The 24916-nt window shown below is 42.5% G+C and overlaps 1 protein-coding gene across 8 annotated transcripts; it reads right to left on the bottom strand.

The window, feature by feature from the left end:
* Positions 1 to 220: 220 nt before the first annotated feature.
* On the bottom strand, positions 221 to 24916 carry CABYR (calcium binding tyrosine phosphorylation regulated). 8 transcript variants are annotated; one of them, XM_068562877.1, is made up of 8 exons: positions 24902 to 24916; positions 22975 to 23036; positions 20628 to 22068; positions 18400 to 18572; positions 5168 to 5515; positions 4301 to 4537; positions 1620 to 2224; positions 221 to 304 (listed from the first exon to the last, which is right to left on the bottom strand). In XM_068562877.1, the coding sequence occupies exons 4-7, from the start codon at positions 18545 to 18547 to the stop codon at positions 1629 to 1631; spliced, it is 1329 nt and encodes a 442-aa protein (XP_068418978.1). In that variant the 5' UTR covers positions 18548 to 18572; positions 20628 to 22068; positions 22975 to 23036; positions 24902 to 24916; the 3' UTR covers positions 221 to 304; positions 1620 to 1628. The 8 variants fall into 8 exon arrangements, with proteins under 8 accessions (XP_068418978.1, XP_068418974.1, XP_068418975.1 ...); XM_068562873.1 differs by lacking the exon at positions 24902 to 24916 and adding an exon at positions 18251 to 18304; XM_068562874.1 differs by lacking the exon at positions 24902 to 24916 and adding an exon at positions 18251 to 18304 and having other exon boundaries at positions 21204 to 22068.

Genomic DNA, 24916 nt, shown 5'->3' with positions numbered 1-24916 from the left:
TTGGTGTGAACGCCAAATACAGAATTATCAAGTGGAATACCTTGGTAGAAAATTGCTAGAGTGGAAAGGTTAATTTTTTTTTTTTTTTTTTTTTTACAATGTATATGAGTTGGAAAATGCTATTGTGTCATATCACAAGTCTGAAAATATTTAAGACCTGTTGTGTTCAGATGTTTGTGCACCGCCTAAATTATAAAATAAGCAAGGCGACAAGGTTTTATGCTTGCATGAAGTTTATTGATATATTACGCTCAGTGGCAGACTCCACCTTGAAGGTCAACTCAAACAATGTCATCTTCAGCACCTGTTAGGAATAATGTAAATAGTGACTTGTTTAATCATAAAACTGAACATGTAAAATGAGTGGATGATCAGAAATGCAAGTTCTAGCCTCCTGCTCGTCTACTAAGCTGTTAACTATGTTATCTGTGCATTTGCACTAAAATAGCCTAGCACCTCATGCCAAAAACGGCCATTTTGACAGTTCCACTAAAGTCTAAAGGGTATGAGTAGGTAAATGCTCATAGTCCTAAGATATTTTGAAAAGAGAGTCTCCTTAAGTATGGTAACTAACTGTGGTACTTGAACCTGCCTAAAACTGAAATCATCTAGCTTTTGTCCGTCAGACGTGCAGCTGCTGTCATTCTTCTGGCTCCCCACCGAACTTTCAGTCCCAATCTCTTCCTTTGGGAGGCAGGGCCCTGAGTTACGTGGTCCCCTCTTCACGTCTAATTTCACCTTATGTGCTCTCCCCAGCTCCTCCCAGCCTGTCTCCTTGTGGCCAACTTGCAGAGTCTCGAAGCCCCATGCTCTTTCCTGCCCTTGGCCTCTGGCTGTGGGCTCCTTCTCCTACGCAGACGTCAGTTTACATCTGTGCCTGAACACCCCATCTAATAGAGGGCCTGGATCAGTACCTACTTGTTTTCTTCCCAATACTTCACATATCATTTACTTTTCTAAGGTGTGGCTGCATGTTTTGCTTGCTCTGCTGTACGTACACACGTGGGGGAGGAGAGACTAGTGCTGCATGTGGTAGTAAGTACTGGTTGAATAAAAATTTTTTAATGATATTTGAGTGATAAAACTATCTTATCTATGGTTAACACCACTTGTCCCTTTAGCTCATGAATGTGTTTCCAACTTACCCATTCTGCTGTTAAGTATTCACTGTACAAGGGAGCAAACTTACCGCATTGACTGGGTGCTCCGTATATAATCTCTCACCTTGTCCTCCCCGCCCCTTAAACCTGCCAAACTAGATTATAAAATTCCCACATGAGACTATGTCTTGTCTTTATGTTAATCCACCCCTTTGGCATCTTCTACAGGGCTAAACACAGCGCCAGGTTTTCAGAGGTAGCTGAGTTGGTTGCTTGGTATGTGTTTTAGGCACCGGACCCTTGGTGTGCGTCACTGCGGTGCAGTGCGCCTGCCGTGCGCTGAGTAGTAACGTGGTAAGGGAGGTGGGGGCAATCACCACGTCGGATCTGAGCGCACCCCCCGCTCACTGCGTGTCTCAATTCAGTGTCTTAAAATACCTCAGCCTCTAGGTCAACAGATCAACCTGCTTGAAAACTCAAGTGTGTTAAGGCCCACGTATCATTGGGAAGAGAATTTACCTGCCAGTTTTAAGTTTCTGCTCTGGGAACATTGGCAGTAGTCACAGTTATTTCTCCAGCAATACCGTAACTTCCAAAGGGAGTACGTTTGTCACCAAATCCTGAACCTTTTTTGGCTACATCTTCTACCGGGAAAGCAACAGAAAGAAAAACTGGACTTTGTGGTCTGGGGACATCTTGTCCACTTGGAGGAGGATTAGCATTCTGGGGATTGGGGGTGTGTTTCTGGAATTTCTGATCTGCAGGAACAGCAATGGGTACTTGGACTGCAGCATATCTCCTCAAGGCATCTGACTGGGAAACAGCGTGTCCAGGAACAGGCTTCCAATCCTGTGCTTCCTGAACATTTGAGCCCACTAAAATAAAAGGCGGGGCACTGGTCTTCTTGCTGTCGTCCATCATCACATAAGTTGGAGAAGTAACTTTTGGTGGATGCTGCAGAAACTGTGGATCCTTAGAATTAGGTAAATAGAGGGTTGCTTGGGGGAAAGGCCCAGGTGCAGGTGGTGGTGATGGGCGACTTTGTTGACTCATATCAGTTAGACAATAAAGGGTCCACATGTTAGAATATGGTGGTGGTTGTCCTGCTTCGCTTGCTGCTATTGCTATAAAAAAAAAAATTTGCAGGTGTTAAAGATTTGGTCTCTGTATCAGGCGCTATGCACAGAAATGTCTTCATAATTTTTTTTTTTTACATATAAACAAACAGCTGTAGTAATATGTGCCATAAAGCATGCTATAGAGAGGGCTAAATAAATTGTGTTTGGTAATGTGAAAGAAAAGAGGTTCTCTACAGTCAGAAAACGAGAACAGTGTTGTGCTGGCCAGCGGCACGGACACTAGGGTTGTGGCTGAGAAGCAGTCTCATTCTCAGTTGCTGTTTCCGGGAACTTAGCTTTAGACATGGCTTCTACAGGGTCCTCAGAGGAAATGGAGAATCAACACTTCTGGCTCTACCAAAAAAATCAACTGAAGAGTGTGTGAAGCCATTGAAAAAAGCATTAATGCGTCTGCACAGTGATTGTTCTCTTTACGGAAGAAGTCGGCACTAGGTGTCATCTTTTGATCACGTAATCAAGGACCTCTGGCCCTTCGCAGGCGGCATCGTCTCCCATCAGTTTGTCACCACACACAAAACATCACATAATTTAGGACTTGGAACCTGAGAGCACTGCTTCCTCTTAGGCAAGGCTTGCGTTCATAGGTCCTGGGTGGCAGTAGAAGGCTGGTTGGTCGCACAGTGGATCTTTAAGTAAAAAGAGGTCTCGGAGTGCCGTCCATCTACCTACACCAAGGCATCTACCATGTCAAGTTAGACTTGCCTAATTGAAGACAGTGCCATCTTGGAGAACGAGTCCCAGAAGATGGGACGGAGGAGCCAAGGTTCCTGATGGAGGAGCTGCACTTGGCCCAGCTGTGCTGAGTCACCCTCTGAACACGGCATGCATCCCTAGTGCAGCTTTGTTTTCTTCCCCAGAAAAGAAAATAACACTATGCACACAATTAAGCTGTGTTTTCAATAGCTTCAGATGATTTCAACTGATAGTTCTGGAAGCTAATTAAAAATATGCACAAGCCAAGTCTTCAGGTTTTTGTGAAATACCCTTAGTGCTTTGGAAATTGTGAAGCACTTGAGAACAGTAACTTGGGATGGAAGTGCTGCTTAGGCCACAAGTGTAATGCCAGCCCCACAGACTACGTTCCAACGCTGCCCTCTGCCTTTCCGGCTGTGCAGAATCCCTGTCACACTGCCAGACAGAATTTGATCTCTGAACACCTGCTGTGGTAACACTTTATCATTCTGGCTCTGGTAAGAGTCAAGGGTGAGAGAGTTTCTGCAAAAGGAATGGCGGGGTTGGTTCCTGCACGTCCCACCTCCCTAAAGGGATCAGGGCCCCTGCACTTGTCTAGATGGATTGGGAGGGTGAGCAGACCAAATGCCATAGTTAGATCGAGATGGGAGGTCAAACCGTGTCTGTGTCACAGGAAAGCGGTAGCGATAGTTCAGCAGCCAAGAAAGCAGCTTGATTTGGGCGCCTGTCGGGGAACCGCGTCCATCCTTTCTGCTGCTGCTACCTCCCCGCTCCCCTGTGTGACAGAACTTCAGCTTGACCTTTCCTCTCTCCATCCAGCTATGAAACCACTCCCTCAGCTGCGGGAAGCTCCCAGGTGGGATGTCAGGGCTTGACCAGCCCCCAGACCAGGTTGCAGAGTTCTCCCGCCTCAGCGCAAAAGCAGTCAAACACACCACCATTTCTTTCACGTTTTTAATGCCATCGCCTGTGTAAATACTTTGTTGTCATTTGATTTTACTTTTACAGGTGAGAGATTTCAAACCAACACCCCCTAGTTATGGTTTTGCAGTAGGAGTATCCAGATCACATGAACGTGTTTTACAGCTGACAACAGGCTCTATCATTTTTCACGACATAGTATGTCCAAAACAACACGGAAGTGCTAGATGACCGAACTTTGAGGCCAAGCAGTGGTGATGTCGCTTTAAAATCACTCATCTCGTAAGAGTAAAATCTCAAATACAACAAAGTCTTTAAATAGGTTTGGCATTTCAAATACTACTAAAAATCTTTTTGACCAATCTGCAGGGAGCCTACCTAGATGGTCACCTGAAATATAGATGTCACTGGAAGCGCCGTTTTTAATTTCTTAAGTAATTATCTTACCTGGCTCCGTCAAACCTTGTTTAGGTGCTGCTTCCCATTCTGGTTCGATTTCTGGTTCATTAAGACCTTCTGGAACAGGAGGTTGGGGGCCACTAGATGATCTTACGGACGCACCTGAGCGCACTACTTTTGCAGCTTCCCCTGAGAGCGTGGGTTTGACCTCCGTCTCCTGGGACGCACGGTTTTCCCATGAGTCCTCCTGCCCAGCACTGCCAGGGGCCAGCGCAAAGATGTCCACTGCAAGGTGCACAGATTTTTCAGAGCTCACTGTTGTGGCAGAGCCGTCTGCCTCCACGTGTACTGAGGAGTCATATTTTGCACTCTCCAACTGCACAAAGTTTGCAGAACCCACAGATTTTTCAGACACGTCTGAGGCTGTCTTGCCTACTATAAGTATGGGCCTAAGGGGTGGTGACTGCTCGTTTCCTTTAAGACGAGCAACATGACCAGAAAAGGGGATAACCGTTTGTTCCAGTATTTGCTCAACATCAGAAACTCCTTCAATCACAGGCTCATCTTTATAGATGGATGCTACGTGCGTGGTGGACGTCACCTCAGTAGCAGCCTGCAAAGGGGCCTGAGGGGCTTGATCATAAGCAGGAGGCTCTTGTTCATCCTGCAAGGGGAATGGGGAAGCCATTGGTGGTTCAGCCTCATTGTCTTTAGGTTTAGAACCCAAATCTACATGGACAGATGTCTCGCTCAGAGCCTGCACTGCTGCCAGCTCTCCAGAATGCACAAGAGTGGCCACCACATCATCTTCAGCAGCCTCTGAGCTCAGCATCTCCTCGGGAAAAACAGGCATACTTGTTGCCACATCCACCATTACAATTTCAGAGTGATCCGAATGAAGAGAGGAAACATTACCTAACATCTGAGCAGCAAACTGAGCTGGGTCGGCAGGGACGTAGGCCAACTCGGGTGAGACAGCTGCTGGCGTCGGTGATGAGGGTGGGGTGGCATTCTTAGGGGTGGTCGGTTTCGAAGGACCGCGAACTACTTCAGTGGCGTCCTCAGGCGCTGAGAGCAGCTCAGCATGGACTGACGGGAACTGCGTGGTTTTGTGGCTAAACTGCGGTGCAGTTATGTTGTCCTCCTCTGTGTCCGTAGATTTTTCCATCCGTTTAGGTTCTTGGGAAACTGTAGATGTTCTTTCTGGCTCTTTCACATATTCTGGTTTCTTCTCTTGTGCCGTTCCTTCTGACCACTTCTCCACTAAAAAATAAGAGTCAGATGGGTTAATAAGTACATATTCCCGAAAAAAGGAATTATGAAGAAAGCATAGGTTGAGCGTTCAAATGTCAATATATATGCAAGTACAAAAGAGTTTTGCTTTAGTTTCCAACATCTGTAACTTCAGTGTGGGCAACAAAACCTTCCTGTCCTTATCCACTCAAAAGACAACTCAGTCCAGTTCCTTAGAAATAAGTGACTCTAACACTCAGATACCACCTTCAGCTGGTCAGCGTCAGGGGAAAGATCAGAACTGCCTAAAAATAAGCTAAAAACATCCATGGAAAAAGCTCCTGATCCAAACTTCCACACAAAACTGGGGAGAGAAAAAAAACACTTCATAACTTAGTAATAAAACAAATGCTGTCATGTGATTAAAGGCATTCTTCAGTTTAAGAAAATTGGTATATAAAGTTCAATTTAATGAATTGGAAAACCAGGGGACTATAGAATATTTTTACATTGGGAAACGTCATGTTTTCTATTCTAAAAATGGTAGCACCTGCTGGTGAGGTGTGATAATGCAGCCGAAGTACTGACCCAGACGAGCAGCAGAAAGACAGCTCTGGCTCCAGAAGTGGGGCTCAGTGAATCCTCAGGCAGGAGGAAGATAACCATGGCTTAGAAGGTCAAGACAACTGATGACATACAGAAACCCCTAGAGCTGGAAAACTGCTGTAACATCATCTTCTGGACTCAGCGTTCTGCTTGTCACTCACACATCTGTCTAACCTCATCAGACGTTTTCACATCTGCTTACTTTACCGAGGATTCTCTCTTTGGGGAAGCATTTCCCTAATATCATGAAATCTGCAGGAAAAGTAGAATTTGCCTTACAAGAACGTATTTGCTTCAAATCAAAACTTTGGAAACATGTCTTCATGGGTCCAGCTGCTTTTCCAAAGAACAGTGTCCTGCAGGGTCTCCTTCCACATTAGCGGCTGATTTTTTGTAAACTCGAATCAGATGTCTAATTCTGGACACGGATACCACACAAACGCTCACATGCTAAGAAAAGTTTCAAAAAGACAGAAAAGCCACATCTACTCTTACCTCCCTCTGCTTCTAGAACAATGACCTCATTTTCTAACCAGCCACCTCCTCAGGACTTCCCCACCCATTCCCAATCAAAGCCCTTTACCCACTAATACGCTTGACTGAGTGCTTGTGCTGTGTGTAAAATACTGTACACTAGGCATTGTTGAGGATGGAAAAATTATTAGGACAAGACCTCATAAAGCTTAGGGGAAATAAGATATACAGATATTACAGGTTAAAAGTGTAAGTACTTAACAAGGGTCCCAATTAAGACCTATGGAAGCTCAGAGGAGGAAAAGATATCCCCTGGCTGGAGGAATAAGGGAAATTTTGTTTAAATAAGCCTGGCCTTACGCTTAAGATAAAGCTGCACAAACTGTCATGCCCATCACAATGAGGAAAAGCCAGATAAATCTCAAAATGATAACTATGAGCCCATCAGAGAGCAGAGTCCCAAGGCAGTCAAGTAATCTGATCTCCAAAGAGTAACCAGCCCTTCCAAGGAGAGAAGGGCCACAGAACCCTCTCATCTGTGGCAGGGCCTGGAAACGTCACCACCATACCAGCTGGTAAGGTATCAGCTAAAATCTTAATGAACTGATGAAAGCCACATGTGGGCTAAGATGTGAACAAGAAGTTCACCCTCACAGGCACTTTTGTGAAAGATGGAAGCAGCGTAGAAGGCCAGAGAGGAATCCTATATCAACAGCAAACAGAGGGCTCCTTCCTACCACTGGGGCAGAGGCAGGAAACACTAGCTCAAGACCACAGATACAAGGCAGAGATTGGCTGTCGTGGACAAACTGACAGGAACACTGAGAAAGCCCCGTCCTCAATGCCTGGTGCAAAGACCACCTAGGTCAGAGAATCCCTGCCCCGAGAGCCCAGGACCCGCAACGAGAAACAGCAGCTGCCCCCGGAGAGAGGGGCAAGAGTGTGGGGAGAGATGCCCTCAGCGGGGCCGGCTGGCAGGGAAGGCCGAGGGCAAGGTCAGGCAGACCACCGCTAAAGGAATTTGAGGCCGGTGGAACAGTGAAGGTGGGAGAGCCACCACGAAGCCCAAGCCCAACTTCTCACTAGACTCACCTAGACACCTACACACCAATTCAAGGCCTCTACAACACTCTTTTCCCCGACAAGGACCTAAATTCCCCAAGTAATGATTTATTTCCCCTGAGAGTTTTCAAGAACCCAACCAATTTAGGGACTAGATCACTGCAATCCCTAGAATGCCTGCATGGGACTCATCTGATACATCACTTACACGATAGGAATTCAGCTTCTGTGGAAAGGGCCACTTGCCCTTTTCAAAGTATCTCACAGGCTTGTCATACCTGAAATCGTATCTAGGAGCTTAATCTTTAGGTTTAATATTTTTGCCTCTAGAAGTCCCCTATTAAATAGCAACCATTCTGGAAAGGTAAAGCATTATATAATTATGAATCATAACAACTCATCAGAGAATTTATGATATTGCTTCCTTCCCCACAACTTTTTCGCAGTAAAAAGGTGTATGAGAAGATCTGGGTTCAGTCCTGACTGTGATTGAATAGATGCATGGCCAAGTCAACGGTTCTGAGCTTCAACCTCCTGGTCTGCAAAATGGGGATTTTAATTCTGACCTCACGGAGGTTTTGTAGAGATTAAATGGAGTCATTCACCTAAAAGTGTTCTATAAACTGTAAATCACATACAAATGGGGAAAGAATAAATCAACACCTAGTTAAAAAAAGTTTTGAAATGTGATATCAAATTAAAAATTATAAGCCTCATATCTTTAAATCAGCTTTGATTAAAATTAAATTGGCAATTTCATAATCTGGGTGATAAGATGCAGGGTGTTTTTTCCCATTTATAATATATGTATTTGTTATATATACATACACACATACATATATGTCATATATACTATTTTTAATAGATATATTTCATCACTGTAACATTAAATTGAGATCAAATACCTTAAGCTTTAACAGTGTTTTTGAAAATGTAAAGCACTAGATGAACCATTTGGTTTTGTTTAGAATACATGACAGAATGTTAGCAAACATACACAAACAAGTTATCACATATACATAATTATATTGCGTTCCTGTTGATATCTATTATTACAAAAGGTAAAGAGCTTTTCTCTAAGGTAAAGAGCTTTTCTCTAATGTTTTAAGGTCTGTTTAACAGTTCCAAAGATTGCTGACTTGTAACATTGAGATTACGTTTGTGTAGAAAACTATTTCTTAAAGTTGTAAACTAGGTTTGCTATAGGTTGATCTTACATGTCAACCTCATGAAGATGAACTCAGTATGACTTAAGTAATCTGGTTTTACTTAAACTACAAAAAACAAAAACAGAAAACTGCATGAACTCTCAGAATTACATACATCACTGAAGGCACTTCTTCCTGTAAAACATTTCTTTCTAAGTTTAATAAAGTGACTGATTAAAACTCACTGTAGAATCCTGATTTTCCATGAAACCAATCAGATAGATACATTCCAAGCATACAATATTTCTTGTAATAGGCAGAACTCACGTGGAGACTTGGGGTGCTTGAGGCGTGATCAGGGAAGAATAAGGAAAAAGGCATGTTCTGGCACTGAAGGGAAATCTGAAAGCTGTCCCAGACAAGAGGAGAATATGAAGCAGGACATAATAGGAGATGAGAGAAGTGATTAATAGGAGAGGGGAGAGGAGAGGACTGCAGGAGGGGAACTCACAGGAGTGCTTGGACTCAAGAATTTGAAGTAAGTAAGGTACATAGAGTTTTAAAAGTTTAAAAGAGAAGAAGATTCCAACTATTGTGTGTTGAACTGATTGGAATGATGAACACCAGAGACTATAAAGTAGGTGGTCTGTTTCTTTTCTCTCCTTCCTCTCTTCTCTTCCTTATATTCATTCTTTAGTCACCAATCCTTAATTCCTATTATGTGATAGACACTAGGGAATCAAGAATGAATAAGATCTCCTAAATAGTACAGTCTGATTAAGGTTAGAGGCACATAAACAGATGACAATGTGATCAGTGCAGTGACTGAAATATGTACTGGATACAGTGGCTTTTAGGTAATTTTTGTTAAGCTTAAATGAGAAGGGGCAGGTGTGAAAGGGGCCCCGCACAACTGTCCCATCCAAGATGTCAAAGAGCCCCTGCAGAGTACAGGTGTAAACCAGCCCTGTGCATTCTGATTTCCCTTATCAGGAAATGTATCAGTCTCCCTTGGCCAATGGGACAGAAGTGGAAGTCTGCTTTTTACTTTTTACTTTTACATTTTACTTTTTTAATGAAAGAAAAAAGTATCATTGATGCCACCACTTCCTCCTCCTTCCTGACTTATACATGGATATAATGCCTAGAGCAGTGGCATGAGGCTACAAACAAAATATGCTAAGAATGATAAAGCAGAGAACCTAGATAATTGATGCTTTATTATTATAATATCAGCAGCAGAATGAACACCACCTTCCAGATATCTTGTTTTTCACTGCTAATTTTCTGTTACTTGCAGCTGAGTACTTTCCTAACTAATATGAGGCATAAGTTAGAAGTTGTAAAGCAGGGACTTCCCTGGTGGCGCAGTGGATGAGAGTCCACCTGCCAGTGCAGGGGACACAGGTTCGATCCCTCATCCGGGAAGATCCCACATGCCGCGGAGCAACTAAGCCCGTGTGCCACAACTACTGAGCCTGTGCTCTAGAGCCTGCAAGCCACAACTACTGAAGCCCATGTGCCTCGAGCCCGTGCTCTGCAACAAGAGAAGCCACCGCAAGGAGAAGCCTGCACACTGCAACGAAGAGTAGCCCCTGCTCACCACAACTAGAGAAAGCCCATGCACTGCAACGAAGACCCAACACAGCCAAAAATAAATAAAAAATTAAATCTTAAAAAAAAGTTGTAAAGCAACATGAATGAGGGGGATTGTGGTATATGCTGCTTTTTAGATACCATGTCTGTTTTTATTCTATGAATTATGTAATATCCATTTTCTCATTGGGTATTTAAATATGTTATCTTAAGATTTATCACGGTGATCCGTTTGGATTTTCTATATCACGTCATCTGTGAATAAAGTACTTTTACTTCTTCCTTTCCAATATGTATACCTTCCCCCCCCCACCACCACCTTATTGCACTGACTAGAACCTACAGCACAGTGTTGAATAGAAATGGTGATGTCAGACATATCTGTTCTGGTTCTAATCTTGATGGGAGAGTACTCAAAATTCACCATTTAGTATAACATTAGCTGTAAGTTTTTATGCATACACGTTATCAGATTTAGGAAGTTCCCTTTTTATTTCTTGTTTGCCTATAAACGTCTTTAGAAGTATTTCTTGTAGAGCCAGGTCTGATGGCAGTGGATTCTCTCAGCTTTTGTCTGCCTGAGAATGTCTTTATTTTGCTTTCATTTTTAAAGGATATATTCACTGGATATATATTCATTCTAGGTTGGCAGCTTTTTGCTTTCAGCACTGTAGAGATGTCATTCCATTGTCTTTTGGCTTCTGTAGTTTGTTAAGAAATCTGCTATTTGTCTGATTATTCCCCAGAAAGTAATGTGCCTTTTTGCCCTGTTTTCATGATTTTGTCTTTTTCAGCAGTTTGACCATGATATACTGAAGCGTGGATTTCTTTGTTTTTATACTGCTGTGGGTTTACCAAGCTTTTTGAATCTGTAGGTTGATGTCTTTCAGTCAAATAATATTTTTCCATCTACTCTCTTTTCTCCTCCTGTGACTCCAATTACATATTAGACCCTTTGATCATGTCTCACAAATGTGTCTTACACTCTGTCTTATTGTTTTTCTTCTTACTTCAATTTGGATATTTTCTATTGCCATGGCTTTTTACTTTCTAATTTTGTCTTCTGCTAGTAAAGCCATCTAATAAAAATTTCGTTTGCAATTGTGAAATAACCATTTGTTTCTTATTTTAAGATTCTTACTCTGTTGAAGTTCTCCATCTTATATAGTCCTTATGTAGTAATTCTAATATTTGGAGCTTCTTTGGGTCTGCTTCTACAGAGTGTTCTATGTTTTAGTTCTTAATTATTAGTCACTTCCTCCCGCTTCTTTGAATGAATGGTAATTTTTAATTGTATGCTGGAAATTGTAAATAACACATTGTAGAGACTCTGACTATATTATTTTCTTCTAAATGGTGTTGGTCTTGTTCTAATAATGGCAAATCTGATCCTCCTGAGACTTCATTTTGTTAAAATAGACATATTTCAGCTTTGTTCTTACTCCTAGCACACTGTCTTTATTCCTAGGGTGTGACCTTCCTGGGGTCTCAACTGGATTGCCAGGGTTTCAGAAAAGTCTCTTCACTTTGGCTGGGCCCAAACTCCAAAGCCTCCCCTTACACTGTACCACTTCTGAAATCCCTACCTAGCTTTCAGTCTTCCAACAGCTCTTCTCTGCTAAGCCTTCGCAAGCCTTATAGTCCACACGTGAGCAGCTTAGGAGTTGGCCCAAAAAAAAAAGGAAATATTTTTGCAGACTTTTGGGGAATCCGTCTCTGCAAATGCCTCCTCTCTGGTGCTTTGTCACCCAAATCCCAGCCACTTTAGTAGCTCCAAACTCTGCTTCTCTGTTCTCTCTTCCTGGAGAGACTTCCAGTCTCTGCTTGGCCTCTATTTTCCTGCCCATGAATTTGAAAAATGACACTGGGGTGAATATGGGGCTCAATTTCTGTGAACCCCATTTCCCAAGAATCCAGACTTTGTTTTATATAATTTCTTCAGCTTTTATGGGTATTTATGATAGGAAGGTAAGTCCAATATTAGCTACTTCATCATAGCTGAAATTGAAACCTCTCAATTTCTCCTAGCACAGTATCTGGCAATGGATAGGAATTTAAATATTTGTTAAATGAAATAATGAATTGGACTTTGAGGATATGTAGGATTTGAAAGAAATGGGAGGGAAAGGAACTCCTGAAGGGAGTTAGCATAAGCCAAAATCAAATGATCAAAATCAAAATTGCATTTTCAGAAAATGACAAGTTGTCAGTCTGGTGCATAAGGTCTGTGAAGATATGAAATGAGAGATAATTGCAAAGGTAGGATAGATTCAGCTCACAGAAAGCTTTGCATGCCATGGTCTTATAAAGGGATCAAAATTTACCTACTATAACTTAGACATACCAGAAAGCATTACTTTACTTTCTCTAGCTGATCTCAAATTGCATTAAAATGCTTACTTCCCAAAGGCAAAATTTAAAATTTAAAAGTCGCTTTGGGTTTATTATTCAGTCTTTTTGGGTATTGCTTTCTTTCAAAGGTTCTCCCCACGTCTGAAGAGGGAATCTGAGTGCTGTGGTGAGCTCTGGCTCTGATCCACATGTTGTCCTTCTCTGCTGGCTCTCAATTACCTCTGGTAGAGGCATAACTCATACTGCCTGGGTTCTGAGTGCTGGTCTCTGACTTCACGGTATTTACTACTCAAGTTTCTACTTTGTGGAAGGTGTGGCCTGTGTGCTTATTGCACTGAAGGACTGAGAGATTCCCTTCCTAATTTGGTCCTTTAGCAATTAAGTCCTAGCTGACAGTTTTTATTTTATTCCCAGCTTCAACATTTTGCACTTAGCTCTCTGCTAGTGGGTTGAGTCACTTCACTTTTTCCCATCTGGATTACTTGCTAGTCAGCACTCTGGGACAATCTAAACGCATCTGGATCCACTAAAAGCCACACACAGGCCATAGAACACAAGAAATATTATCTCAGTCTCATCTGAGAAAGACTCTCCATTATTTCTAATCCATTGCTTCAAATGCAATTATTTTATTCAACCAATATTTACTGAATGTCTGATCATGACAGTTATAGTGTAGGAGCTGAATGTAGCAGGTGATGTGCTAAACGCAGTACCATGCTAACCACTCAGCTTCTGAGAAGCATGCATTCTTCTAGACAGCACCCAGGAATGCAGAGAACAAGCCACCTGCTTGAGTCTTAGGGAATTCTGATCAGAAATTCCACCTACCTTTCTTAACACCAGTTTCAATGTCAGCTAGCACTTTTCATGCACTACCCACACCCCAGCACCACAATCCCATTGTCAAGAAGGACTTTCCATTTCCCTTTCCTGTGCAGCAGGAAATGGCCTTATATCTTATCTTTTTTCCTCCCTCCTCTATGGCTTATATAAAGTAAAAACTTGATTCTGGTCATGTTAAGTCTTAAATCAAAACTCAGCTTGGGGGGGGGGGGGCTTCCCTGGTGGCGCAGTGGTTGAGAGTCTGCCTGCCAATGCAGGGGACACAGGTTCGAGCCCTGGTCTGGAAAGATCCCACATGCCGCGGAGCAACTAGGCCCGTGAGCCACAACTACTGAGCCTGCGCGTCTGGAGCCTGTGCTCCGCAACAAAACAGGCCACGATAGTGAGAGGCCCGCGCACCACGATGAAGAGTGGCCCCCGCTTGCCGCAACTAGAGAAAGCCCTCACACAGAAACGAAGACCCAACACAGCCAAAAATAAAATAAACAAATAATTTTTTAAAAAAACAAAAAAACTTAGCTTCGGAAATTCCAAGAAAACACAGCCTCTTGCAAAACTCCGAAGTGTTAGCTTTTTTATTATGAACTTTGGAAACTCAATACTGAGTAATGACTTCCTTGCTCCAGACTATATTTACCTTTTCCCCACAGTAAATTAATTCTTCAATGGGTAGAGATAAACAGAGCAAACAGGAGAAAGTAGAGGTTATCTGAAATCAGAGTACACTAATTTAATATTTTTTAAAAGTATTCCTACAACACTGAAGAGTTTGGAACAATATGGAGCTATCAAAGTTTCTGGATAGCAGAGTCAGATACTTAAGGAAAGAAGATGTCCTTCCTTCATGTAATTGACATCTCCTTGTGGTTCCTGACCTCATCTTGGCAGCCTGGTTTACCATCCTAGCTTTCCTGGTTTTACTTATCTGCTTCTTCCCCAGCCCCCTCCTCTCTTAATCCTGACCCTGTGTTTCTGTCCCTAGTCTGACAATCTGACCCCAATTCTTGACTACACCATTTGCTCAGTGATTTACTTGCGATCTTTAGTATGGACTACTCCCCCAAGTGATTAATCTTACCACATCGTTAAAGCATGAAGGACCTAAGCCCCACTCCCAACAACATTGCCAGATAATCACTGCAACTTTTTTTTTAAGTCAAAAATAAAGGTGAAAATTCTTAACCTTGGTACAAATTACCACCCTGCCAAGGCAAACACAAGACTTCCAGAAATAAGAGGGTCCTTCTGACACAATACTCATCCCTGTTTAGGGAATCAGTATAGCCTTACTTGAAAAAAATGCCCAGCAAAGTACAGAGTACACCAGAGCCTCATAAAATTTAGTATGGATAGTCCTGAAATAGATTTCTTGGTTTTTTTTAATAAGAGTGGATAGCTACAAATATGTGTAATGAATTCTATAAGGCATAAAAATAGAATTTGGCATAAGAAACTGAAAACATTTATTATGACTAATATGAATATATAACTCAAGATAATATTTAATGATATGCATAACTTTTACGGTGCTACATAAGAATTGAAATTGGGCTCAGTGATCAGCAGCAGTTCATGACTGTAATTACTACTATATGGCCATGCCAAGAACGTCCAGGATCAGTTAGAAAAGTTAACAGGTAACTCATTTGGGGATCTGGGTGGGCTAGGCCTTCTTGATTCTTCAAAAGAGGTGGCTATTTCCTGCCTCTGTTGTAAGCCAAGAGGGGAATAACACTAGAAAGTAGACTCAATTAGGCTTAGGAGGGCTTCCCTGGTGGTGCAGTGGTTGAGAGTCTGCCTGCCAATGCAGGGGACACGGGTTCGAGCCCTGGTCTGGGAAGATCCCACATGCCACGGAGCAGCTGGGCCCGTGAGCCACAATTACTGAGCCTGCGCGTCTGGAGCCTGTGCTCCGCAACAAGAGAGGCCGCGATGGTGAGAGGCCCGCGCACCGCGATGAAGAGTGGTCCCCACTTGCCGCAACTAGAGAAAGCCCTCGCACAGAAACGAAGACTCAACACAGTCATAAATAAATAAATAAAGAAAGAAAGAAAGAACGCGAATTTCTTTAAAAAAAAAAAAAAAATTAGGCTTAGGAGGACGGAAGGTGATAGTGGTGTTGAGATCTCATTTACCACTCTCATGGAGAAACCACTGCCCTCTTCATGGAGTGGTGAAAAGATCAGAATTAGTACAGTCTGGGCTACAGGCTCCATACAAGAAGCTGACAGGAGGAAGAAGTGAAACCAGTCTCATGTCTGGTTCTTTTCCTCTTCCCTCCTTCATCACCTGCCTCTGCATGAAATTTTGAATGCAATGGGGAGATGGGTAAACACTATTGGTCCTATGATGAGGCCTACCAAAAATGGGGCTCATTCTAGGAAAAATCCCAGAATGGAGTGTTTGAATAAAATAAGATATACTTATCTCCACACTTCCCATGCATATGGGCAGCTTGGTAGTAATGCTGCTAGGCAGCAAACTAACCAGTTGGAAATAACTTTGGGGGATACATCTGATATCTGGGAGATGAGTGGGGACCAATGCATCAGGGATGGTAGTTTAGCTCTTGCTCCTATCACCAAGTTCTAATAACTGGTGCTTTTTTTTTTTTTTTTCCTGCTGTACAGCAAAGTGATTCAGTTATATATTATTTTTCATATTCTTTTCCATTATGGTTTAACACAGGTTAACCATAGCACAGGTTAAACCCTGTGCTATTCAGTAGGACCTTGTTGTTTATCCATTCTATATATACTAATGAAGAAGTCCATTAAGAAGCCATTTGGCATGACAATAAAAGGCAGACAAAATGAGCCCAATTGATATTACACCGTAACACTGAACTCTGTATTTTCTGGTCATACCTTCGTGTTACCAGTCCCCAACTCTCTGGGGAAGAACAAGCAACGTTCGTTTCTACTCTACTGTCTAAAGAGCAATCTGTTTCTGCAGCCATACTGTGAGTCTACTTTTAAGATCACCTGTACACTACGTCAATTTCTTAGATATCTACAGTTACTGGAGGAGAAAGGCAGCAGTATCTCCTACCCCTTACCTCCATCGAAAGCATGGCTGCTCCATTAGTTCAGTCTGTTAATTCTGAACCCTGAGATTCAAAGATGTTACCCTTGCTGGACCAAAATCCACATCAGTTTAGTCCACTTGCTAAGCTGAATGGTGGGTATACTCTTCAGTAAACAGATTAGCCTCAAAGGCTACCACTTAGTTACCTACAACCATAAAGAGTCAGTGGATAAAGAGTCACTGACTTTATCACCATTCTCAAACACAGCAAGCCTGCACAGCTAGTCCTCTCAAAGATAGCTCCTGGTATAAAGGACACAAGTACAAAGGCCATAATAACTTTGACCGCCTGGAAAACCAGGCTCATGGGAAGGGGGAGAGTGGTCAGTGTTCCAGCACTTGTCTGTATATCCTGCTGGTGGTAAGCAAATCTCAGACCTCTTTCCTTTGGTAAGCTGAGAATGCCATCAGGACCCTGCAGGGAAGCACCCAGAGTAGACAATAAAATATTCCTAAACCACGGCGATTCAGTCTCCTACCCCTTGAAATGCTGACTCTTGCTATTCTTAATCTTGTTTTCTGTTTTGGGTGTCTCTTTCACTGTAGATCCAAACCCTCATGATTTTTACATTTTCCTAGGTCTACCCCCAATTTCTCCCTATCTTGGCTATGTTATCTATTAACATCAGTGGCAGAGAATAAAAGTAGCCGAAACTCACTGATCCTACCTTTTCTTTTTCTATGGTCACTTCAAAATGTTGGTCAGCCAATGTAGCATTATTTAGTTATTTCTCACATTCACCTTAAGTCACCATTTTCTCCACAAAATTCTTCCAAAAGCTATTCTTACCGTTCTTTTAGATATGTGTGCCTGTCCTTGGGATTTAACCAATATATCCTCTTTTGCTTATATTGATCTTCCCAAATGTTCATCATGTAAACTTCACCTTTTTCCTTTCTCCCCCTCTGACTTCTTCAACTCAGTTTCATGCTGTTATGTTCACATAAGATAGACATTTACATATATACACGTAAAACAAGTTTTTCTAAGCAGACATACAGCCTTATTACATCACAGAGACAGGCCAGAGACCACCTTCTATGAAAAACGTTATCTCTTCACTACATAGAGAGACTCTTGGAACAGAAAAGATGGTTAGTGACACCTAATCGATGTTCTGTCCTCCAAGCTGGGCTGCACTTAAACCATCATGGGGAGAAAAAAAAAGGGGTGATTAACCTTTTCTACTAAAATAATCTTCCAAGAAGAGTGTTTCTACAATGTTCCTAAGTGATGTAGCTCATTATAATTTGAGTATTACCACAAAATTCAATTCAAAGACAATTCAATTCAATTCAATTCAAAGGGCTTGAGTCACACACTCTTCTAGGTCTCACTGTACCAAATGGTTTGCAAAAGATGAGTGTTTCCTATTTTAAAATTTAGAATCCTCCAAAATGTCAGTTCTCAGATTTTTTTAAAAACTGATTCAATAATAAAAATAAAGCATCAGTGTGATTACTTAAACATCAGTGTAATTATTTAAACAGACAATATTTGTGAGCATCACTCTTATGCTTAAATGTATGCTAGGAATGATGCAATAATTTATAACTAGATTTTTATTAAACTATTACTACTTATTGTACTTACCTTTAATCTGATGAAATTGTTTAACAAGATCTTTTATATCCAGAGAATTATTTCCTAAAGAAATACAGGAAATCAGATACATAAAACTCCCAATTTAAAATGCTTTCTTTTTCAAAGCAACAAATATATAATCTAAAGCAATAACAAACCTTCTCTAAACACAATAAGTTCTTTGAAATAAACTGCTGCAAACTGGGTGATGTTTGGTGGATTGGCTTTGAGTATGGCTCTGCTAACTCCCTCAAGCAGAGTCTTGAGGCCGTAAGGTACGACAAGTCTGGGCTTTGCAGAAATCATTCTGGCGGGATGTCTGTAATCTCAACTATAATGAAGAAACACAAAGTCTTATAAATAGTATATAAGTTTTTTATTAAAAACTTACAAGTTAACTATAGCTTCTAAGAACAAATCTATCTCCTATGAAAATCACTAGCCTTAGTTCTAATCTCTAGGTATTTATTCTAGTAAAATGGGCTAATGTTAACGGTAGTTTAAAAGAAAAGAACCATACTACCAACAACTTACTATGTGCAGATGAGCAATCTAGTACTATTAAAGAAATCTATGGGAAAAGCCCTGCCAGGAACTCCAGTATGATATTAAAAACAAAGAACAAAAACAAACCAAACAAAACCTGTTTCTATAAAATTCAGTAAATATTTTGTGCAGTAAAATGTCAAGAAATATAAATCGAGCTCATTTATCTGTGTCCAAGAAACAGCCTTCCAAACCATATGGGAACTGGCTTTTCTATACATTCATCAAGTAGAGTTACAAAGTAGAATTTCTACAAGAAAATGTATTTTTTCTGACTTTTCTAAATATATCCCCAGACACACTGATCATCCTTAAGTATACATGTTTTAACTTTAATTTTGTTTTTAATATTCATCTGAGTAGTCACTTGTGGTATTATACCACCCACCACCATCCATACCTCTTTTCTCGTATCTTCCCTTAACCTCTGCCATAGTTTTCCTCTCTCCCTTCTTTTGGCTTTCTGGATTTTAAGTGGTACCAAGGGCATTGCACAGTCTTACCTGTAACTCTTAGCTGCAGAGGTTGCCACCCTAAACTGTGTCAGTGTATGTGTGTCCTGTTTCATTCTAAAAAATTATTTAAGAGGGCTTATAAATATACACAAAGAAGAAAACTAAATATTTAAGGAACTCAGTTCAGTGGTTAAGGGGAAAAGTATGGTAGGAAAAATAGGATGAAGCCACAGGTAGTATCCCAATACAAGCCTTAGGTCCTACACTAGAGATGGAGTGTCACATCAGCCCCCTGAATTACCAAGTAGCCATCACATAATAGGAAATGGTTGGTTAAGTGATTCAGGTTTCCTGAGATAAAAAACCAAATCAGTTGCTTGGGAGAATCACAGCTCTTCTGGGCACTGAGACCCAGGAGAAATTTCCCCTATGGGTCCTCATAAAGAGAAGAATAGTGTGATATAATGAACCATGTCCTCAACAATATCTCAATATTGTTGGGGCCAAGGGGCACAGTTTAGTTACAGCAGTTATACAAAGGGCCAACCTCTAATAAAAAGCAACTAATAGCAAAATGCTGAATATTTTAAAAGCACATTTTATCTTCCTAAAGGTCAGGAAAAAATGAATCTCTATCGCCAGAGCAAAACCTTTGAGAATTAAGGGTACTGTATTCAATCGCCTAATGAAAACTTACTATCAGAGTATCATTCAACAGGAGCTTTACTGAATTAAACCATCTTTAAAAAACCAGTAGTGCACCTGTAGCAGGCCCCCATGCTAAATGTTAAGGGACATAGGTGGTAATTATATGGATGATACGTATTCACTTCATTCATACTTTATATATATACACATGTGTATATGGACGTATATATGTCCATATATACATACATACCTATATATATATATACGTATTTTTAAGTACATCCGTTGCACCCCAGTGCGAGTTGAGAGATGGGTCATGTTTTGACAGTGGCTTACCGGTAGCCACGACGGAGCTAATGAAACACCCATTCTGTAGTCAGCAGTTGGGGCTACGGACCGTGGGGAGAGCGCCCACGCAGCGATCCTCGATTTGCCGCGCCCCTCCCCCTCCCCAGGCTGTGTGAATGGTGCGGGGCCGTTTAGGGCCCCAGCCCCGGGGATGCGGAGCATCCTACGACGCAGCTCCACAAAGAGCTGTCCTCGACAAGATGAGACCCGCTGTGACACCGATCCTCAACTACATCAACGGATAAAGTCACGAGTACAGACGTTGAGGGTTGTTTCAAATGACAGCTTACCAATTCTGCTCAAACTTCTCCTTGTGTATTTGACAAAAACACAGTTGTCAAACACTAACAGATTTTACATTCCCCACACCCCGCACCAAACCCACTAACCTAGGGGTAACGCCTGAGCAGGAAAACGGTGCCTCTGGCTGAAGATGCGAGAGTAGCGGCTTCGGGGCCACAGAAAACGTCAACGGCACCCACAACTCACTTCCTAAACACCTACGCTACCAAACCCACTAACCTAGGGGTAACGCCTGAGCAGGAAAACGGTGCCTCTGGCTGAAGATGCGAGAGTAGGGGCTTCGGGGCCACAGAAAACGTCAACGGCACCCACAACTCACTTCCTAAACACCTACGCTGGGGTCTGTGCTTGTTCTGCCGTTTGGCTGAGCTTGGTGGAGGGGGCAGAAAGACCTGGGAGAGCGGGAGTCCAGATTCCACCCCGACTAGTTCAGCGGTGGCGGCGGCGGACCCGCCGACCCAGACCCCGGACCCCCGAGTCCGCCACACGCGCGTTGGCCGGCGGTTGCCTCACTGGCCGGTGTGGGCACCCGCCGGCCTCCCACTCCGGAGGCCGCCACCTTCCCCGACACGTGAACCGTCCACCAACCCCTCCGCTGCGAGGGCCTAACTGCCGCGGGGCCGCAAGCGGGGGCGGGGGCCTTTTCTCCAGACTCGCCCCACCTTCTCCTTTCCGGCTACGCTCTAACGAACTTCCTCATTGCCCCCTTGCCGGCGGCTCCTGGAGAATCCCGCGCGCGCCGGGCAGGGTCTTTTATATCTCTGGGGGAACGTCACGCCTGCGTCACAAAGCCCCACCCTCTCGCTGAAGGCTCCAGACGGCCGCGGAAGGAGGCGGGGCTTCGGCGGCCCCAGCCAATAGGGAGCCGAAAGGGACAAAAGCCCGAACTCGGCAGAGCACTGAGGCGTGCTTCGCATTTTCCGGCAGAATACAAAGGAGCGTGGGAAACTGACGTTTCCAAACTGCCGGGAGTAGGTCAAAGCGACAGCCTCTCCGCTTTGAATCTCTCGGTCTAAAGTAAGAGCTGGCTTGGAAAGAAAGAGAAATAGATCTACGGCAGTTCTATCTTGCTGCCACCGCATAACACCACTCTTCCCGCCCCCCATAATCTGTTGCTCTCTAGTCACCTTTTTGAATAATAATTTCTGCCACCATGTACACCACACTGGTACAATATCATGCAGCGCAGTACTTCTGTTGAGAAACTCGCCTGCCGAAAGAGAATCTGGCATTGATCCTGAGTCTTTCTGTTTCTCCGTAATTCCGGATCTTGCAATACCTCAGGCACGATGTCCTCCCCAAACCATACCGTCAGGAGCAGGTTGCAAAGTCGACGAGGCCTGTGTGTAACTTCAGCTCCGTTTCACCAAAGTAAAGGAACGCTGACTCCTTTAAAATACTCTGCATTTTTACCCATTCAGGCTCTTATTTGTGCTGGGCATTAATACCACCACAGTCACGATGATCAGACTCCAAGCAGCTTTCACTGTCATCCATTTCCACATGTTTAAAAGGCAACAAGAATCACTGTAAATCAACCGTTAAATAACATCATCAGGGCATAAATCTGACAAAACATTTTTACGTTACAAAAAATTAAGACTTCCAGAGCACTTTGCAGCAATAGGCAATGTTGAAGCCCCAGCCTACATCTATCTATGCTGCACATGGCATTTTGAGGATATTAATCCGTCCATTAATTATTACCGAGTGCCCATTATGTGGCAGACAAGCCCCCATTTCTCATGAAGGTTACGTTTTAAAAGAAGAAGGGCTTCCCTGGTGGCGCAGTGGTTGGGAGTCCGCCTGCCAATGTAGGGGACAGGGGTTCAAGTTCTGGTCCGGGAAGATCCCACATGCCGCGGAGCAACTAAGCCCGTGCGCCACAACTACTGAGCCTGTGCTCTAGAGCCCACGAGCCACGACTAGAGCCCACGTGCCACAACTACTGAAGCCCGCATGCCTAGAGCCCATGCTCCGCATCAAGGGAAGCCACCACAATGAGAAGCCCACTCACCGCAACGAAGAGTAGCCCCCGCTCACCGCAAGTAGAGAAAGCCCGCATGCAGCAACAAAGACCCAACTTAGCCAAAAATAAATAAGTAAATAAATAAATAAAAACACAGTAAAGAAGAAATGCTCTCTTTTAGACTTTAAGTGTGATGTTAGAACTGCAGATGGTATGCTTTTTGGTCCTCATCACTGCCCCCGCACCACACTTTGGTAGTGTAAACAAGTGAAATGAGGGTTTGGTTTATAATATATTTAACTATCAAAGGTGTAATGAAACTGAGCTAAGAACCCCAAATACAAACATTAGAGATCCCATGTATGGTGACTTCTGGAATGAGAGACACATACCCTTGTGTCACCTAACCAACCTTGGTGGGTCATCTTGAACACCAATTAGATGTTATGTACTGTGCCAAATACCTGTTACTCAGAAGGCAAGCCTGTACTCTTTCCACATTTCTGCAATGACTGTTCTGTTCAAGCTGCTCTGAAATGCAAACTGTTACAGTGAAAACATCTAACAAAAAATTTTCAAACCACTATGTGCTGCTTTGATTTCTAAAACCCCTAGTGATTTGATGTGGCTTTACAATCTTGTCCTTGTGTTCATCTCTTTCAGTCACTAGGGATCTAACTAACTTGCAAATCTACTTTGTTCTCCATTGCTCCCTGCCCCTCCCCCCTTCAAATTCTTACTCTATAGAAGTCCAAGGATCATGCTGTGACCTTTGTGTAACTATCTCATCTTACCATTTGGTTTCCACTTGACTTTCTAGAGACCTGGCCTGAATACACATGCTACCTGTCACCTCTGTGCCTTTGCTCATCAGGTCCAAGGCCTGAGACATCCTTCCAGCCATCATTTTAACTTGACTGCATCCCTCTCCTCCTTTAAAACTCAGCTCAGAAATCTCCTACTTCAGAAAACCAATGGGTTAGAAGCATTTTTTTCAGTGGCCCCATAATAGGCATAACCTTGCCATATGTTTGACTCTTCTCTCAGATTTACTAAATACTTACCAAAAGATGATAACCTAGGGCAATGTCTCTCTAATGTAGACCACCTGCATTAGAATTAGCCAAGGAGCCTGTTAAAAATATCTTCCTAAGCCCTACCTAGAGCCTACTGAATCAGAATCTCAGAGTAGGGATAATTTGTAAAACTATAACTTGAGAACCACTAGCCTATGGGAGGAGAAAGTAAGTGTAATCCAGAGTTCAGCTAAGTTACAAGTGTGTTGCTTCTATTGAATACCCCGGTCAACTAGGAACTAGAGCTCAGTTCCCTTGCTAGTTTTCACATGTTAGCCAATTGTGTGATTTTGGCTCACTTTAACTGAAGGGGCACATTTTTTATGGACCAACTTTCCATTCTCTTGCTCCCCCCTCCTCTGTCCTTTTCTTTCTGTATTTCCTCTTTCTAGCTTCAAGTCCCCTCCCTCTACTATGTATCTTGTTGGGAGGATCTGGGCTTAACAAGATTTTTTTCCACAAAATATACAGGAAGGGAGGGAGGGAGGGAGGGAGGGAGGGAAAGAGAGAGAAAGAAATACCAAACAGTACATTATGACTGTGTGACCATATATCTTCATAGGTAAAGGAGCCATATTTGAACACTTGCCACCACAATCTGCTTAAGGAAGCAATCAACTAGGAAAGTTTACACGGCAAAGGCATGTATGTATGCACACACACACACACGCGTGTGTGTACGTATTTTAAAAATCATGTATGCGTTATCCTTTGAGTTGGCAGAAAGATAAAAGTGCAAATTCTCTAAATAATTGACTTACACAATATGAGACAATATTCTGATTTTCTGTGACATCTGAAAGTAATAACTCTTTACTCAAATACTTAGCTATCATGTGCTAAAATCAAAAAGATACCTAACCCAGTAAAAGTAAAATCTTAAACACATTAATCACAAAGATGCATATTACATGATTAGTACTAGACCATGCCTCAAAGTGCGTCAAATTATAAATGTGTCCCGAGTACATAAAATATACATTAGAGATTTCTCTCATCATAGGCACAATCTAATACAAAAATATATCTGACACATAAATTAGAAGATCCATTTGACAGCCTCCAAAACAGGAAAAGGGGAAGAAGTGATGCCAACATACAAAAGCACACATAGATGCAAATAGTTCTGCTTATATGATTATTTTCTTCATCAGCGAGGGGTAAAGAGCAATTTTCACCAAACTAGGTTTCCAGGCAGATCACAGTAACTCACAGGTTGGATAAATCACAGCACGAAGGCCAGAACCGTTATGAATTACTCAACTAAAAAAAATGTACTCAGATTTCAGTGAATCTAACAGTACAGTGTACTCACAGCGTGGTTTTGTTA

This window comes from Eschrichtius robustus, chromosome 14 (assembly GCF_028021215.1).
Source record: "Eschrichtius robustus isolate mEscRob2 chromosome 14, mEscRob2.pri, whole genome shotgun sequence".
NCBI lineage: Eukaryota > Metazoa > Chordata > Mammalia > Artiodactyla > Eschrichtiidae > Eschrichtius > Eschrichtius robustus.
This window is presented reverse-complemented; position numbering and strand designations above follow the sequence as displayed.

Coding starts and splice junctions, on each gene's coding strand:
- CABYR (XM_068562872.1), bottom strand. CDS start 5,126: ATGGTGGATGTGGCAACAAGTATGCCTGTTTTTCCCGAGGAGATGCTG. Junction 2,225..4,300: donor ACAAGGTTTGACGGAGCCAG/GTAAGATAATTA, acceptor TTTTTTTTATAG/CAATAGCAGCAAGCGAAGCA.